Genomic DNA, 20,108 nt, shown 5'->3' on the forward strand with positions numbered 1-20,108 from the left:
CCGTCTGGCAATGATGATGGCTCCCTCATGGCCCCAAAAGGCAGCAATAAACCCAGAGAAAGCACGAGCGAGACGGAGTGAGAAATAGACCGGGATAAATGGAGTGCAGTCGGAGAAGCCAAAACATGACGGATTAGATGAGATGCAGGGATTTGGAAAAGGGAGATGGAGGGAGAAATAGACAAATTACTTCAGTGCTTAACTTAAACAGGAGAGATGTTCAGTTAACTGCAGGCCGTTTGGTTTCCAGTTGTGCATGTTCTAGACAGTTAACCATGGTATGACAAATATTGATACATCAGGATTAGGGTACCATGCATGCTGCCAGGCATCCTTTGGTTTTATTCATCTTAAAACAGAAAGAAAATCTGTTTAAAAAGGCGTAAAATTTGACTGAAATAGGAATAGGAAATTTGTGTTACTGCGTATGATAATCTCATTGAGAGTTTTTCAGGACCAACTTCACTTTAGTTTCATTTTGATGTCCTGACAACTATTGAAAACGGTGCATTTCAGTACTAACATAAATGTACTGGTATGATCTGAAAATAAAAAACATCATTAACAATATCAATATATAAAAGTATCCTTTTTATTCATTTTTTTTATTTGTAAAGCTTGGGTTAGTCGACAAAGTTAATTTGAAATCGCATTTTGGTCTCAAACATCCATGTCAGTTGGAAAACGTGCAGGTGTATGACACAATCAAAAACAGAAAATCTTGCTCATGAATTGACGGACTTTCACTGCTGCCTGCTACTGGGAGATGGCGCTCATGAGCCACTGAACCAACACTGTGGAATCTGTCACATAGGCAAAGTTTAAGTATTCACTTAGACTGAAAACTCTGCCTGGGATTCTCTGATTTGAGAACAGCCTCAATAAAACTATCAGCCACCCCTGCTCTCTTTTATTATCAGTGACAAGAGCTTCTCGTTCTATCAGTCTCAACACAGAACTCTTTGCTCAACTTCAAAATCCATTTCATATCAGAGAGGACTGCAGCAGTCCAGAAAGTTGGTCCTAACAATCTCTGAGTGTTGAGAAGAGGGCTGATGTCACCAGCTCTCACCAGCCATCTGTCACACTGGTGGTCCAGCCTCAGCTGGAAGTGGACTGGTGGTGGATCCAGACTGGACCTGCGAAGGCAAAAAGCCCGCCTGGTGGTTATTTAGTGCAGCGTCTCTCTTCCCCCCTGCAGAGCCAGCAGCACTGGCTGCTACATCCCGCCACCACTGATCCTTTTGGTTTTGGAGCTTCAGTCGAGCTCCAGCAACGGCAGGTAGCCGGGCACCAGATGGCCGAGGAGACCACCACCCACACAAACACACAGACACACAGACACACACACACACCCTGCACATGCATGCACAATCATTTTTAGGAGGAACCAGCAGTGAGCACAGACATATGGTACGCTTCTTGCACACACTTGTACAACTATTCACTGCATGTTTTCACACACCCACAATACTGTTAGAACTCTCCTTTTTTTACATCCTTTTTAACTCACTATATTTAGAGGTACCGTTGAAGATAACAGCAACAAGACCCGCCGTTCATCCCCAATTCATTCACACCTATTAGCCAATAAGCCAGTGAGAAACAGCACCCCACTGGCTGCAGGTTATTTAAGTCCTGTGGAGGGAACAGCCACAAAACAGGGCAGTAACACACCGCAGCAGCCATTTAATGAGCACCACTATACTTCAAGGACTCCTAATTTTAGCCAGGAAGTCACTTCTGAGCACGCCGAGCTAACAGGGATGAGACTGACCACAAAAAAAAGGCCAGCCACTGAATCTAAACTCTTTACTGACCAAAGCTGCCAACTATAAGCAGTGTGCTCCTTTTGGTTACTTCATTTGATGACGTCATAATCACATTTATAATCTTTCACAATCTTTAAATTATTAATTATTAAAATCCTTCTTACAAAAGAGCTATTTAGAGGCTGCTTTCAAGTGTGAATATGTCTGTTTAGTCTCATTATGGTAACGGATTAGAGGGTTTATTCATTTTAATATGTCATTGAAAAGATGCAATACTCAATAACCCAAAGTGATTTATACTGATTCATCATTAAATGTTTCATCCGGCACAAAAAGCTTGCTTAATTTATTTCTTCACTAATTTAATTAGCATCCACAAGCCTCAAGTATGAAATATATAAAAAAAATGTTACATCTTATAAATTTAATAAATGATATGCTGATCACATGGTTTATATTATTTGCTTCGAAAAGATGTTCATGTTGCTTTCAGGTTACAGTGTTGGAGGAAGTACTCAGATCCTAAACTAAGTTTAAGTAGCACATATTCAAGTCAATTTAATTTATATATAATATATAATATGTCTAATCACAAAGTTGTCTCCGGGGGATTACTTATTTCACTGTACTTAGACGAAACTCTATTTGTTCTGAATAATGGTATCAGTGTTAAGTAGCAGAAAGTGGAAATACCTACGTACAGGTGCTTCAAATTTGTACTTAAGTACAGGAATACGCAAATGTAGAAAGGTTTAAATGTCAAAACTACTAAGAGACTCAATGTAATTCAGAAGTTAATGTGCCAAAAATCATGATTTTAATCTCACTTACTTTAAAGGAAGCTTTTTAAACACATATTCCACTTAACCTTGTATTCTTTTATATTGTTTTAGGTGAATATTTATTCAAAGCAGACACATTTGAACAGTTGAAAATCTCCTATTACACAATATGAAATAACAACACATAAGAAGAAGCAATGTATATCTTTATTGTATATTCTTCAATGCTATGTACATATTTTACAGTATGGTACAGCAACAATACATAGTAACGCTACACAGTCGAGATTGCACAGTCTTAGAGTTAGGCCACAGCGGTCGGGTACCGTGGTTATGAGACACAAACACTGGGTGTACAGTACGTACAGCATACATCTTTGGCTTGAGAGGGATAACAGAACATGGACATGGAGCAAGAACACAGTGAGCGCCGACAGCAATATTATAACACAGAGAGGTGTGGATGATCTGTCAATGGATTAAGGATGGATTTTCAGCCCAGAGGGAAAGAAGTATTATATGACATATTTTCTTCATGTATGGGTGGTATTATGTTTCTGTTCAAGTTACTTCACAATCCTCTTCCTATGTTGGTGAAGAAGATTGTATTCTAAAGCCCCCTGCTGGGCTTAGACCTGCCAAGCCCTAAATCCTGTCAAAATGTTTCTCCACACGTACACGCGGTGTGCCGCTGCATATGGACATAATCTGTGCACACACTGTATATTATATGAGGAGATAACAGGTGTCAGAGCAGAGTCCTATACATTCTCTAATTGGCATCATTTCTATTGTGAATGTGTGATCAAATAAAAAACGGTCCTCATTCTGCTGTGGTTGTTCATAGAGAATCAGACCGCCTCTCTCCCCTGATAATGCGGAATCTTCTATTCTCCTCCCGCCAACGTACAACAGCTACAGCTTACAGAACATCGGGTTGAGGGACAGAATACAGAGAGAAGCCGAGAAGACAGAGATTGGATGAAAGATAGATAGAGAGAGAGAGAGAAGGGAAGTGACATGGTGAGATAGAGAGAGAGAGAGTAGCCGACAGAAGAGATGGATGCAGTGGGGTCGCTGGGGTGAGGAGATGGTGTAATGATTAGATCACAGATACCCTTGAGCCTTCCTCCCGTCCCTCCTGCGCGCAAAAAAAAAATCTGTAGGCGCACTCGGAGTGGAGGAAAGGCCTGCAGTTGTAAACGGCCCCGCTGTCAGAGTTCATCTGGGCGGAGGAGGAGTGCGGGAGTGGATTACCGGAGACTGCGATTAGAGAGAGCCTGCTCTGACTCTCCAGTTCTCCCGAGACGGGAGAGACTGGATCGCATTCGTGCCGCCGCCTCACTGCAGATTTCCCAAAGATGGTATAAATGTAATGTTTGACTGCCCAGAGACTGCAGACATTTTAGGAAACAGGAGGGGAGGAGAAATACCATCCTCAGGGACCTTACTAGACAAGAAGTTCCTGGAATATCAAGACATTTTGAAAGAAAGTAAGGGAATCTGAAAACATGTTCACTTCTTTAATTAACTTAACTTAACTTAAACTTTGTGTGATCAACTAATGTTTTTTTTTGTCTATAATGTCGTCTTTGTTCCCTCTCACTAAGAGCTACAAGTCTGAGGCTGAGGCTAAATGCTTCCTTAAATATTGTTTCCCTCCTAATCTGATGATGTCATCTCCAAACTTAAGCAAGTTGAAGGTGAATGGGGAGGAGAGGAAGAGATGTGTTTGGGATGCTTCCATCTAGTGGTCACTTAATGACACTGTGGATCATTTGGAAACAGAGGGACCTCACAATGCAGAAATACATTAATATGACGCTTTTTGACACATTTCTCCAGTCCACTATTAAACAATATGACTGAGAACAAAAACATACACCATCATAAATTTCATAATGGCTTGGAGTGGCAGGGCTAACAGGGTGTTATTAAGGATTTTCAAACATAATGGCTCCATTTAGTGAATACAAAAGCATATCTTATATCTCTATCTACAATAAATTCGTACATAGACTCTCAATGGCATGGACACAATGAACACAGGGGAGGATGAAAGCTTTGAAAGGAAGCGATGCCCCGAGGGCTGTTACTAGAGACAGGATCCCCAAATTAGCCACATAGTTATACTTCTCTGTTAGCTCTGAAAGTTCTGGCTTTATTCAATGTCTGATACATTTTTTCACTCAAGTTGTCAACGAGAGAATGCTGCCTCTTAGTAAACGACCCCGATGTGTGTTTCACTGACAGATATTGCATTTTATGCACACTGCATTATTAGATTCCCTGCACAGAAAAGAGTTGGAGGCTTTTTAAAATGCCATGCTTAGGCGTGTGTGAAAGTGTTTGAGGAGTGAGGGGGAACATGAGAAACATAGCCAAAGAACAGCTTTGAAGAAGGAAAAACATTAAAGGACTAGACCGAAGAGTTTGCCTGCCTTCTGCTCATTGTGTGAACAGAAATCACAAACCATGAATTAAATAAAATATGTACATATTTCAAACATGTAAGTATGGGTTGTAGTTTGTTTCTCTCTCACTGTTTTTTGAAAGACAGATTATACATCCTGGCTGAGATTAAAACATCGCTGCACAAAGCCAAATGCTGTGGATTTTCTGGTTTCACCTCCAGACATAAGTTGATCACCATCTGATTCTGTACACACTACCTTCTTACTCTGTCTGTGGCTACATTATGGCGTGTGTTAACATTCAGGTAACTTGTGCAGCATGTTTTAATGAAAAGGTTTTTAATCCCTTTTCAATGTGGGAAAATCCTCTTTCACTGTGGATTAAGCAGACAGTGTGCATAATGTATACAGGGGCTGGGGGTGAAATGATGGATAGGAGAGGGGGATGAGAGGGGATGAGAGGGAGGGAAGTTAGCAGGAAAATTTGATGTGTATGTGTGTCTTAACCCATAAATATTTTTTTTAATATAAATGTTTTCTTGCCAAAATAAATCCCCTAAATTGCATGTGTTTCTGCACAAATTGTTCTCTTCAATTGGAAAAAAAAAACAAGCAATATATCAGTTATAGTAAAAGTCCCAGAGCAGAACTCTTCAACTGCTTTCCTTTCTTTTCTTTTCTTTTCTTTTCTTTTTGTGTTAAGGGGACAGGTGGCTTCTAGGTAGTGTGGCTTGTTCCCCGACAAGCCGCTAATGCCTCCGATAAGATAAACCCTCGGCGAATGGGCTCCTGTCGACAGAGCTGCCAGAGGATAAGAGCAGAGGATCGCTAACGGCCAAGACAACTAAAAACATGAGAGGCTGGGCTTGAGATAAAGAATGTAGGAGGTGGGTGGAAAATAGGAACAACAGCGATCAATTGCTGGCACTGGGCAGCGATGCTATCCGACGCCATTCCTCTCTTCCATCTCCTGTAAGAGCGCGTCTGAGGCGATCATAATCTGAAGGGGAGGAGAGGTGGGTGGGTGTGTGTGTGTGTGTGTGTGTGTGAATCTGGGTCATCAAGTCATCAATAACAACCTGCATTAGTGGAAGCAACACACAGGGAAGGTCAAAACTAACTGAAATCCCTTCAGAGAGAGAAGGGGATGAAAGGAAGAGAAAAAAAACCAGTACAGTGTGGGTCCTTTCCAGCTCAGATGACTCTATTCTCACAGGGGGTGGTGGTGAGGATGGATGGATGGATGGGTGAGTGCATGAATGGAGGGGAGGCATTTGAGAATCTACTTTTGACAGACTGGCGACGGCCGACTTGGCAAGCAGAAACAGGTGGGAGTTGGGGGCTGGCTGGAGCGCGGGGTGAATTATGGACGGAGGTATGAAGTTGAGGAGGGAGGAAGGGATGTCTGGCGAGGGCTCGTGCCCCGCTGACAGGCAAGCTGCTATTTGGTGGAGTCACTTAGCCACACAGAGTCAACCAGAAATGATGGGGCATCTTTGCATCTGCAAAATCCTGTAGCCCCTTTTTCTCTCCCAAAGGCCTCTGGGATGGTCGTCGGCAACAGGGCTCCACGGAGGAGAGTGAAGCCGTCTGCTTTCCTCTGAAAAGTGACACTTGGGCGAGCAGCGGTGAAGAAGCACACTCAGTTTTTTTACTGTTGCATTCACAGTTTGCTTACTCCACTGCTGCCGTTCTTCCTTCATTTAAATCTTCTTCCCATGTTGAACCTTTCACTCCTCACCCTCCTCTACGTATGTGGATGGGAACCAGCCGACCTGATGGGGGGAGGGGGAGGAGATAGGAATAAGTTACCACATGGTAGTAATTGATGATGTACTTACTTAGCATTTTCTATTTCAGACTGTGATTCCATACAGGTCCATTGGGACATTTATTGCGTTGCCAAAATAAATATAATAAGTTAGGCATGGATTTTCATTTTTTGGGCACATACCTAATTCATATTTGAAACTCAATATTAATAAATATAAAAAATATTTGGGCAAAAACCTTTACTAAAACAGATTTAGTCTGAATAAATGTTCACGTCATTTAATAGAGTAAATCATTCCAGTTATTATCTCCACCAGGAGATTATGTGTGTGCGTGTGTTAGGGTTCACATCTCTGTGTCTATCTTTCTCTCCACGGCTAGTTACATACTACTAGACCCATCAGCTTAATGTTTTTTGTGTTAATTTATAACTGCATATCATTTATCTAAATGACAAACTGAACTGATCGCTAACTACAACGTAGCGTCTTCTTATGCCAATAGGATGAGAGCTAGTTAGCTGTTTGGCTGACAGCTAACTACTTACTAAACACACAGCAGGGCCGACAGATTCTGTTTAGAGGTAGTCAATATGAAGTGTTACACAGCGAGCAGCAGAAATCTGAATACATTAAATGTGAACATATCTGTTGTGTTTGACGTGCGAGGAAAAAAACAGCTTGACTATCATTGCAGACACAACTGGTAGAGATCCGCCCTCCGCTGAGTGGACTTTTCCATTTAATGACTGTTTTTAATGACAAATATAATTCCATGCTTGCAGTCATTTTGTACCATATGAATAAGCCAAATTATCAAACACATATTTTGGATTGCTGATATCTTGTGTCAGTGACAATGTGACAATTTTCATGATAACTAGACAATAAGAGCCCGATATTACATCAAACTGATATTGAAAGGTTCCAGTGATATAACCCTAAAGTGCTTTTCAATTGACAGACTCAGCCAGCAGTAGCAATTGTTTTTACCGGTTGAAGGCCCTTAAAAGAGTCTAACAGCTCTCGACAGACTCTGGGCGATACAGAGTTTAGTTTTCACCAGAGCGGCATCAAGCACACATCAGGCTTAGTTAAAAAGAAAAGCTTCTTCATTTACAACAGCTGTTCAGAAAACACACTCACGGCCCCAGCACATTACTGAGAGCTGCAACACACACACACACACACACACACACACACACACACACACACACACACACACACACACACACACACACACACACACACACACACACACACACACACACACACACACACACACACACACACACACACACACACACACACACACAAAGGCTGAATTTGTCACTCAGTCAATTACTCTCCGCCAAGCTAAAATGCAGTGCAAGCGAGTGGGAGTCAGTACATATATATCCCTGCATTTAGAGGCAGGGTTTTCTTTATGCTGCATGCTTGATTATGAAGCGCTTTTGGTTTTGGATGGGGAAAAAGTGTGCACTTAAGCCGTACAGCAAGTGAACATTTCCAAGGAATGGGAAACAGACATGTTGGAAAGGTGTCCATGACAGACTAAAGATTAAACAGACTAAATGTGAATAGTCTCTTCCAGGTAAACGTAGACAAGAATATCTGCCAAATCTTACTTCTTCAAACTGGCAGTTTTTAGAGCTACCTAAAATTGGATTTAGGGATTTAACAGCCAGACTGAATAAACAAAACTATCTGAGTGAACACAGCTAAACGGACTTCTGAAACTTTTCTGCCTTGATGAAATATCAGTGAAGGTACACATGAAAGCAGTGCAAAGCTAGATATATCAAATGAAAACAAATAGAAACACATTTTTGAGGCTTTTGGTTGAAGTGGACATACTGAAAGCCAATATCAGCCCTCAGAAAAGATTATTTTCTTCCTGGATTGGGTGATGGGAGGCTGTGAATTATTGGAATCTTAAGGCTGCCACTTACCCTGCCATTGACCTCGCCCCTCCACCAGCCGTTGGCTCCCGACTTTGTGTAGATCTTCACCACGTCACCCTCCTGCAGCGAGAGCTCCCGAGTGTCTCGTGAACTGAAGTCGTACCGTGCGATCGCCACGCCGATCACTTTTGGAGTAAACACTAGAAAGAGGGAGAAAGAGAGGCAGGTATTTAAAAAATATAGGAAATTAAGTCCATTTAAGGTTCTATAAGATGCGTTTGAAAGAAATTAAAAAAACATTAGTTGCAGTGACAACACATGTACACACACCTACAAAGACAGATGATATGGGTGATATTTTTCATTCATTAATCTCACAAACAACATAAATCAGATAATCTGTGAGCAGTGTGTCAGTTCTACCTGTACATGTGATTTATTGTTCATTGCCTAACTAAAAGAAAAGTGTGGCCCTACAAGTTGTTGTAGTTGTGCACTGCTTTAGTTGAGTCCAGTGTGCTGACAGCCGTGTGTGTGTGTGTGTGTGTGTGCGACTACACATCCTGTCGAGGAGACAGCAGCATGAGAGACAGCTGTGGAGACGGTTAGCTAGTTACCTCTGCTCCATCCCACCCTGCCGGCTTTCTACCTTCTCCAGACACTGACTGGTGGGTCGGACTGGGCTAAGCTGACAGGTGGAAATGGAATGTCAGACCTCTACAACCTGGCCGTGGGGAAGGAATATCTAATATAGAGGAGCTCTGTGTATTTGGACACCTCCACCTTTACTTTGACGGACAGACACACACAAGCAAACACACATCAAACTCAGCCACATATGCCTCGGAAAAACAACTCAAACACCACTCCTTTCTCAGCAGTTTCTGCCTCACGCTCTGATATTCACATGGAAAAATGCCAACACTCAAAATAACATGCATTACTCAAAACAAACAGTCCCTGTTCTCCACACAGGATGGCATGGATGTGCATCAAACTATGGAAGAGGTGAAATGGTGCAATGGGAAGCTGGACGGCAGATGTAAAGGCAGAGATTCAGACCATGATGTGAATGCCCTGAGCTACAGCCAGCATGCTAAGCAGCCTTCAACATGAAAGGCAAGAGAGAGAGATACAGTATAAGAGAGGCAGACAGAGAGAGAAGCGATACCTGTACCTGACCAGAAGGGAGCAGAGGAAGGAGGTACAAAGCTGTAGCCGGCAGGAGTTACAAAAGAGAGGCCGCAGAGCAATGGGGCTATGGCAGGGCAGGCCAGACAGGGGGCGATGCGAGAGGGGAGAGGGCAGGGATGGGGGGCATGGTAAAAGGAGAGAGAGAGAAGCAAAAGAGAAGAAATAAAACATGTTTTTCAAAAATCCCAACTCTGAAGTGCAAAGAACACAACTGCATTTTGATTAAAAATAGGAGGCGCTGGACGATTTCCAGCGAGCGGTCCTTCATCTACACAGACACTGGAAGCAGATTCTTTCTCTTATGGATCATTTATACCCCTAAAAATATTTACACTGTTTGGCCTTATGTGGGCACTGTAATTAGTATTATCGTATAGTTTAATTCAAATTTGAGTGATCAAACTCTTGGTGGGGTATGAAGTTTCAACGCTTGTGTTTAACCAAGAATAAAAACAGAATTTCCAATATTGAAAGATTCTTACTTCTGAAACAATAACACAAAAACAGCAAAACCTGGCTGTTATAAATGTACATATTACACTTGCAGGCATGAAGAGGTGCTCTAATTATATTTGTGATATCTCAAAAAAAAATTGTTAAAACTTAAAGGAATGCACATTTTGCGTCCTGATGTTGGAGAATTGAAAGATTTTCCTGACTGATTTAAACTTTAAGGTTCAAAACAAATACACTTCACTGCTGAGATTTTGTTCAAGTATGGACTGATGACACATCTTGTTTCCAATCTGCTTAAAGGATGTCTGCATCATTAATGGCGGACGACAGCTTCACTTGTGCATTTAATTGGGAGGAACATGAGGTGTCTCACAATTACAGCATAGGGAATACATTCCTATTTACATATTTATAAAGACAATCATCCAGCCGTAATGCAGCACCAACTACAGATACACAAATTCCTTCTGACAGACTTGTTTAACTTGATAACTTATAAGACAATAACATTGCTATATTTCATATTCTTTTATTAGAGTATACTGTCTATGGCATCCTAATTGTTTTTCTGTGTCGTCTTTCCGAAGCTCGCTTTTCCAAAATGCAGATCTCTCTACTTTTGAAGGACTAACTGTGACTTTACCTTGCAAACAACTTGAGCATTGACATACCGGAGGCCCACTGCTTTTGTATTTCTATTTCTCCTGTGATTCCAACAATGTCTTAGAGTTGGCAGTGTTAGGGCCTTGCTCTGTGGAATAGAGGTATTTCAATTTGAGTCCCCTGGTTTATTTTGGAATGTCAACACATAAAGCATGGCGCAAGTCCCTAAGAAGAAAATACTCATGCTACAAAGGGATTTATCAGTATAAACTGACAATACAGCATAAATTAAATTTAGGTAGTTGGCTAAATGGATGCCAATGAATGATTTTTTCCAGAAAAAGTTTAACTAGGAAAACTCTCATTTAAATAACATCATATGGACAGATTCAGAGGTCAGAAGGTGATGGTAGTTGACTTATTAGTATCAGGGATGGATTACTTAATGAGCCTGCTGGGCGCAGACCCAGGGGACAATGAACCAGGGTTTCTGTATGAAGTGGCTGTTAACATTTCTTGTTGGCAAATCAAACAAACAACTATAAAATACATGCCAAATGACAACAAAACTATTAAAAATGACCACAGTCACTCAAAACAACCAGATGACAAAATGACTACAAAGACGCTCAAAACGGCCAGAAAAAGAAGCAAAACAAGTACAAAGAGATGCAAACGCCCGACACCAGACACAAAACCACCAATAAGAAGGAAAAAAACAACTACAAAGACATAATGTGACTACAAGGAGATAAAAAAGGCAAAACAAATACAAAATGAAGCAAAATGACTTCAAAATGATGAGGGGGGGAGGCTTCTCTCATGACAGTGTCCAGGAGACCATTGTCTCATAATTAATGGCTGTAGGTTACAAATAGCAGCGTTTAATTTAGAATATTTAAAGTTGCTTATTTGGCAATTATTTATTACACTGAATTAACCATGTAATTATTAATAATGTACAGTTTACCATCGTCAAGAACCTGTGCTTTAATTCCCATTTTTACTCATTTTACAAATGCCCCCATCCCTTCTTTATTTGTGCCACCAGGAATAGAAAATCTAATCCCCACTATGCCAGATGAATGCCCAAACTTTATGAAAAATGTGCCGCTCCCAACAATACCGCTGGCAAGTTAACTGGCCTGGGTTATTGATATGCTGAAAGAGAGCAGAGCTCCAGTGGTTTTTAAAATGAATACTAATCAGCACACTGAGAGACAGCTCAGCAACCCCTAATGGTGTCTAGGTACAAGCAATATGAAGAGGGATCGCCCTCCACTTCAAACAGCCACCAAAACGCCAGCTGCATTTTACACGCTTAATTTTTGCACAATCTGATTTGTGTAACACACTGGAATACACAATATGGAGCTGGTTGACTAAGAGAGGAAAATAAGATGGAAAGTACACACTTACACACACGTTGGAAAATGATGAGCTAAAATCCAATCAGCAGCCCAGAGTCCCACACATGATGTCAGCTGGGATTGTTCCATGGAAACAAATTCATTTATATTTTGGTTTAACTCTGGTATTGTTGCTGTTGTAGTTAGCGTATTGGTAAAAAAAACCAAAAAACTATCAATCAATCAGTCTTATCTTCTGCAAAACTGTCCAAAAACACATGAAACAAAGCATAAACAATAATTAGCAGTCTTCCAGCAGTGCTCGAGGAGGATGGAAATCAAAACAAAAAGAGTGATTTAGAAGTGAAAGAGAGAAAATGAAGTCTGCACACCAGGAGGAGGCTGCCCACAAGATAGAAGGACCACACCGGAGCAAAACTAATTTGGATTGAAGCTGTCTCAACTTGTGTTTTGAAGCAGAGTTTGAACAACAGGCCTCGTCTAGAAACAACCAAACAGCTCTGTGCAATCTGTTCACATTTTTCCTGCTTGGAACGTGATTGTCAGCAAGCCAAGCACGCAGTGGCATACAGGGTTCAAATGAAATTTCATTTTGCCACTGATTGCGATAAGTCATACATTTTCCATTAACCAACTGATGGGCAATGTTGTTGTGGAAGGCTCACGCATTGTTTAATACCTTTTCTTCTGGCATTGCTTGGGAGATTTTACTTGTGTGGGGATGATCTTGGATGTTTTACAGGGCAGATATCACTTTCTACCTCAGTGTTTACACCTCTTTTGATGTTTTTTAAACTTATTTCCACCTGATGTTACCATACAAACCAATACAAGCAATGATAAGTGTTTTACTCTATAACTCTATAACTATAAAACTATAGTTTTCGTCACGGAAATGTCTATATTCACTGCAGAACTGGCACTTAAAAAATGCTCTGCTGTTTCGCCTGTTGCTTCGCTTCAAACCCAAACATCGTCTCATTAAATTCCCATTTCAAAGTTACACAATGTACATCTATTACCAGTCAGAAAGGAAAACAATGGCACTGGATGTCGTGTTCTCTAACATTCAGGCCTGACAAATAACATGTCTTGAACCTGTCTGCTGAGAGAAATCAGGTTAGTAAGGGTAATGCAGCGGCATGCATAAATAATCATCGGCATAGTTCTGCTCCTCAGATAGTGTTGGTGACAACAGCTGTTTGTTCTTGAGGTGCTGCCAGTTTTGTTCATAACAGAGCAAACAGCTCATTCTAACACAGGTAGGATATATCACAGCTGAGATCTTCACAGCTGAGATCTTCACCCCAACAACTGCCAGACAGCACACAGCAACATCGACAACTTCTTTAGGCGCGGTTGCTAACAAATTCTGGGCTGTCTAAGTGTAGCAGTTGATAGCTGAAATATAACAATAATCTGCTGGCAAGCTTCCTTTTTGTTATCACAAATTACACCAACACTTGTTTGAAACATTATCTAGATAAGCAATAAAAAAATATAAACTTAATCTTACCATTGATTGAAATAAATGCTACATCTCTGATGTTAAAATTACTATAAAAATAAAAACTGAATGCCTAGATATCTAAATATATATATTCTACATAGTCTCTCTTAAAACAACAATTTTTACTATTGCATTAAAACATTTAAAAACTGTTGTATATTATAAATATCCATATGCTATGTTCATCATATGTCTATCGTAGATTACATCTAGTGTATTTATGACAGTGAAAATAAAACAAGAAATTAGAGGTGAAAAAAATGTAATGTTTATTTTAAAAAGTAACTAACAATGGAAGCTATTATTATTTGTGTTTCCTGTAACACCAACGAGGTAGATATAACTAAAACTCAGATTATAAATGTTCTTGACTTTCACTTGTTGAAGATTCTACCAGATTATTTCTCTCTCCTCTGCAACTCAAATCGATTTGATCTTCAGTAAACGTCCAGCGAGTGTTATCAAATCTAATAACATGCTTAGTGGATTCTCCAACCACCATTTGACAGTTCAGTGAAAACCCATTAAAGTCAGAATGAGAACAAGCTGTTTTTAACAACAAAAAGCTACCTAGCTCTTTTAAGTCTGAAGATGCTGCCAAGTGAATTAAAGCGTGTGTGTTAGAGAGCTGGAAAGGATGATAGATAAGGAAACAGAAAAGGAGTAGTGGGAGGAGAAATCAGCAGAGCCAGTGACAGCAGCCTGTTGCTGGTTGAGACAAAAACGATTAACAATAATCAGCTGAGTGACAGATCACACAGACAAACTAATATTTAGCAAATTGAATATATTTTTTGGACTGGTGGTCCAGAAGTAAAGATAAAATCCGGGAAATGAATCACCAGATTACTCGACGAAGATAATATTCATTATTTGCAGCCTAAGCCATTCCGTTTAAAAGAACACTTCAGTGTGCATGAGATACAAACAATAGATTGATCCACTCATCAAAACATGGCTCCATAGTGCTACTAGTGGTCAAATACTCCCCAGGGTGCCTTTAATGGATCCTAGACAACAACTGTCCAGTTTGTAATTCAGCTCCTGTCCCACTGAGATGACCTTTGGCATAAAGGTGTAGTTTGAAGTGCTATGTTTCATCAGTTCATATTATACAAATATAGATTTCTCGATTAAACTAGTTATTAAACTCTAGCAGTAGTTGTACTTGTATATGAAGGAATACATTCTTTTAGCAAATTTTATTCCAGAGAAAAGTGTATTTTTTCCTTTGTCAGTAGTTTTTTTTTTACTTTTCCGGTTGTTGCATTATCAGATGGATATCATTTTTCTACCTATTCTTTGTCACTATTGATTGAATGTACTCACTGTTGCTACCCGACCGGCTGAGGCGGAGCATAGCAGCGTTCTCCGGTTCCTGGTAAGGAAACTTCAGTGTGGTGTCCAGACTCCTAAAGCCTTCTCTCAATGAGTGGTGTTTGTAGTACTCAATCAGCTCCTGGAGACACACACAAACACATTAAAATAAGTAAGCAAAGTAATAGATATGCAGTCATTTGCATTTCTGTATAGTGCATGTGACTTTTATTTTAAAAATCAGTTTGTAAAACCAGATAAATCACCCATGTTTGTGTTTTTCACCTCTTATGATAGAAACATCTCTATTATTTACATATCAAGAAAGAGTCTGGTTGAAAACAGATTCTTATTTTAACTACAGCACCTACTGTTTTTAACCTGCTGTAGATGTGAAATAGCCAGATCTATTATTGCAGTGAAATCATATGTTAACAAAAAACAGTTTTTCAAATATTACACTACAACACTTGTTATTAGCAAATCTGAGGAAAATACTGTGCTGGCATGAAGAACGTGGGGAACCTTTCCAATATGCACTGGACTTATCTATAATGCTGAAGCCCTCAGGCCGGTATAAACATGTCTCTAATCATGGCTATTTTTGTGCACACTGCTAAAATAAAATTCAGGTTTTGACACTTCATTAAGCGAACGTGATGATTTATTTATGAATTGCAGTGGTGGAATAAAAAATAAATAAAAGGCTGAAAAGACTCACTAATATGCTCCTGAACTTCTTGTTCTCTGCGATGTAGAAGCAGCCGTCCTTGGTCAGGATCTTTATGTGCTTCACGTCGTTGTTGTACCTGTGGGCCATTGAATAAGTTATGAGTCTAATTTCCGTCTCTGATCACCGCCATCGATCGGTGGCCGGCCCCTGGCCCAAGTGGAGAGCACGGCCCTTGCTGTAATGCATAGGGTCCCAAAGGTTTGTGACACATGAATGATGGGTGGTCAGGAAAATGCGTGCATGTGTGTGAGCGCACCCTCCACCCACATACTTGTGTTTGCAATAACAGGGTGGCTGATGGGACTCTGTGGTTGGACGAGTAAAAGGATTGGTCAGAGTGTGCAGAAAGGAAGTCTGTCATTCACAGTGATGCTTAATCAGAGATTAATTAGCTGATTAAGGGCCAAATGCAGGAAACTGCCTATTCTCTGTTTCCAAAGTTGGCCACTTTCAGTATCAACTCTTGAACTTGTAGAAAACGTACTCAATCCAACGTGCATAAATTACTATAATAATTATAGTAATGAGACCCAACTCGAAATTGCAACTGATATTTACATAGACAATAGTTGTTTGCTCGTGTATTAATGTTCTGAATCAGGTATATAGAAGCTGTAATCATGAAGCTACAGCCAGCAGTTGGTTATCTTTGCAAAATGACTAGAAATGGTGCTCTGTCCAAAGCTACAAAATCAGTCTACCGGCACTTTCAAAGCTATTTAAAATTTGCCCTTTTTTTTGTTTTTAACCATTTAAAAGTGCAAAACTGACAAATTTGACAATTACACATTTGCACGAGGAAATAGCTTGCTTAGCTCTGTCAGAGCTTTCCTCGTGTTTTGAGCCCTTGTGCTAAACTTAGCTAACCACCTCCTGACAGTCATGAGTGTTATCAACCTCACTCTCCCAAAACACTGAACATTTCCTTGAACTAGACAAGACACCAAACAATTTGAAATATAACACACTCTCTATCTTACTCTATTTAAGTTCTCATCAATGTTAAAAGTCAAATATTGAGGTAAAACCTTATTTAAAGGCTTTGTTAGAGATTTAAAGAGCCAGATTAATTTCCACTATGTGTGGTTAGAACTCTCCAAAGTAAACTAAAAGGCTGCGGCTTAATTTGTACAGAACGGAGGTCTCTTGGCTTTTAGGACACGATCTTAAAAAAAATCTCCTTCCAGCTATACTCTGAGAAACAGACATTGAAGCAGAGGTCAGGGGGCGTTTCCATTTGTGAGTAATTATTTTTAAATGTCGTTCCCACAACGTAGGCTTTTCTCTCTACTCTGCCTTTCTCTTCCTTGGTAAGGTTTAAATAACCTTGAAAGTTCTTACAGTTGTTCTCTGCTTTGTTCAGACCACCGCCGTCTGTGTGCACACAAGCAATTAAGACTTCAGCGCAGAAGGAACTTGAAGGCAATGAAAGCGGTCCATTCCAGAGAAAAAAGGAAGGATGCTAAATACAGTTGCATGAATTTGAAGGATGTTTTCAGTTCTCAGGGAGAAGCGTGCTGGTTCTTTGTGGAAGGCAGCGTTTTTTTCACTGCCTGGGTTTACACTGATGCCATTTATCTTATGCAAAGAGATAAGTTTCAAACAATGATAGAGTCGTTAACACCCCAAGATTCTGAAATGTGCTTTGTTAATTTCTTATTACCAAGATTCACATGGCTGTGTGTGATTCTAATTATAAACTAATAACGTTGTTTTTGTGTGAGTTTAAGGTCAAGCATAATGAATACTGCGAAGTGCTTTAACTCCTGAGATCCTGCACCATGATTAGCATCTGGTTTGGTCAGATTCAGGCACATCATCTTACAAAGGAGCTATAAATGGGCCTGTCAAACTGTGTTGTTTAGCCGGGAGTTACATCTGTGCAATACTGTGGTTTGGCTGAAGGCAACTGATGAATGTAGCAGGCAGAGCAGCTGCAGACACAAAAACTGTCATATTAAAGATAAATAATAAAATCTAATTATTTTTGATAGTCAGACCCGTGAGAAACCCATAATTATCACTCAATAAATAGACAAATGTATGAGTTCGTTTTTGTTGGCAACACTTTCTATCATTAAAAACAGATAATACATTTAAAGGGCACTTCTTTTAGTAGTACAAATTGTGTATCATTTTCAGTCATGATAGTATTTCATTTAAATCAATTAAATCCAAGAATCTAGTTGTAATCAGAGGTGGTGAAACTGACACTTTCTGTAAATGAGGTTCTTAAAAGATATGATAGGAGTGTCAGATTTACTTTATACTGATGGCGTACTCCGTGTACTCTCTGCTGCGATGGCGGACCAGGTAGGTGCTGTTGACCCTGTTGATAAGCTCTGCCTCTGCCTGGAGCCTCTCCATGGGCCCCGCAAACCTACAACCAGACAGCGAAAATAAGAGAAGTTGTTGACTGTAAAGGACAATTCAAAGTAATCAATGGTATGCAGACAAACTGTGGGGTAGCAGTTAAATTGGCATACATTCCAGGTCAGAGCTGCCTAGTGTTATTGCTTTAATATGTCTGTGTGAGAAATTCAAATAAATTCATATTCTTTCATTATCTGGGCCAAAAGACTTGACTTGTCAAGACTGGGCCAAAATGACTTATCAGCCTGTAGCTGGTTTGTGTTATCATCTGTATCTGTAAACTTACATCTGTATCTGTTGTGTTTTGCTCTATCCAATGAAACTATTTACAGCATGGGTAAAAACTTTAACCTTCTTTAAATAATACATTCAGACTGAAGACAGCTGTTTTGTGGACATACCAAGTTTGAGAGGAGTAATCGACGGGCTTTGGGACCTGGAGCAAAGAGCAAAAGTGTGTTATTTTTCATGAAGCTTGAACTTATCCAACCTCAATACGTTCACCACAACAGTAAAGTACTTGGTGCCAGTTCCACAGTACTGGTTTCAAGCTGATGTTTTGCCCTTCAATAAAAAAAAAACTGTACAACACCAATAAAACAGCTTAATGCTCTTCTTATCTTTACAAAAGTGTAGACATGGTGATAATGGTTTGTTATCTACAGGACGACTTGTATTCCTGAATCAGCTGGACAAAGAGTGAGTTTTATTTTATCAAACATAAACAACATGGAACATGACAATCCGGTGGTGCAGAGATTTATATGAACAAAACAAGCAATTGAAAATCAGTTAAGTCAGTGAAGACAATGCAAACCACTATTCATCCTTCTCAGCTTTCTAGTTTAGTTTGTAAAATATAAAGTATTGCTTGTTCCCTTTAAGACATTGTTTTATTCTTTGCTTCTTAATGATAAAGTGAATTAGACAGTAAAGCACTTTTATCTCATAAGACAACACAATTCCTTGTACTCAGAACATAAAAACCCAGGGGGCTCTTTTTTCTTCTCATGCCAGGTAAAATAGCTTTATCTCCCCTTCACAAATCCCCAAACATCCTCACATCACTGGCCTGCTAGTAAGAACATGTAGCCAAACATGAGCTGCTACAACAGGCCCTAATGTAGCGAAGGACTAGAAGTAAATGTTGCTTACACATGGGCACGGCTTCACGGCATCGCTTGGAAAGAAGCCAACCTCTTTCGTCGACAGGATTTTGCCCTGAAACCACAGAGAGATAATTGTGTTATGTACATCTGGCTGACTCTGTCTCCATTATTCAGAAACAATTAGCTGGCGACACAGAGCAGTGTAAATTTACAGTCCTAGTTAACCATTGCTGAGATAATGGCTTGCAGGAAGGTGGAAAGAGGAAGAGTTCCTTATTCCTCCCATGTGATGACTCTTTAAGCTCAGTGCCCTGATTTATCAACACTGTGGAGACTCAGTCTGTAAAAACAGGGAGGCCACAGTGCAGTTATCGTCTTATGACTGACTCAGGCGCTGTGGGTTGATGCTGCTGCTTCTGTTCTGTGCACTGACGAGATATTTGATTTATGTGGGACAATAATCCAGTCATGGATTCCATATCTGAAAATAAATTGAGGCTCAAAATGATTTGGATTACGGGTTCGTGGATATGCAGACGGCAGTTGCTGTTAAATACATAGTGACCTGCAGCATGTAGGCAGTGTTTGTCTATATACTCAGTGCATTTGCTGTTACAATTTTAATCACCGTCTTCACTTTATAAGTCCATATCACTTTTCCTACACAATACTTAATATCTGCCATTTTATATTTCCAAATTTGATGCAATGCATAAATGGGCATTTTTTAAAATGCTTACTTTTTGTGTTTAACTCCTGTCTTGTACACGTCAGGATTTGCAAATCCCAAAGCTCAGCT

The 20,108-nt window shown here is 40.0% G+C and overlaps 1 protein-coding gene across 1 annotated transcript in view; it reads right to left on the reverse strand.

Annotated features, from left to right (window-relative positions):
• Window positions 1-2,765: 2,765 nt before the first annotated feature.
• Window positions 2,766-20,108, reverse strand: part of LOC129110674 (guanine nucleotide exchange factor VAV3) — an 85,542-nt gene continuing 68,199 nt past the window's right edge. Inside the window, exons 21-27 of the mRNA XM_054622834.1 lie at window positions 19,356-19,421; window positions 18,602-18,636; window positions 18,091-18,207; window positions 15,816-15,903; window positions 15,107-15,236; window positions 8,693-8,844; window positions 2,766-6,743 (exon numbers count right to left, since the gene is read on the reverse strand). Of these exons, the coding sequence (XP_054478809.1) occupies window positions 6,699-6,743; window positions 8,693-8,844; window positions 15,107-15,236; window positions 15,816-15,903; window positions 18,091-18,207; window positions 18,602-18,636; window positions 19,356-19,421 (633 nt within the window). The 3' untranslated portion in view covers window positions 2,766-6,698. The remainder of the gene's footprint in view (window positions 6,744-8,692; window positions 8,845-15,106; window positions 15,237-15,815; window positions 15,904-18,090; window positions 18,208-18,601; window positions 18,637-19,355; window positions 19,422-20,108) is intronic.

Source organism: Anoplopoma fimbria, chromosome 21 (genome assembly GCF_027596085.1).
Source record: "Anoplopoma fimbria isolate UVic2021 breed Golden Eagle Sablefish chromosome 21, Afim_UVic_2022, whole genome shotgun sequence".
Classification (NCBI taxonomy): domain Eukaryota; kingdom Metazoa; phylum Chordata; class Actinopteri; order Perciformes; family Anoplopomatidae; genus Anoplopoma; species Anoplopoma fimbria.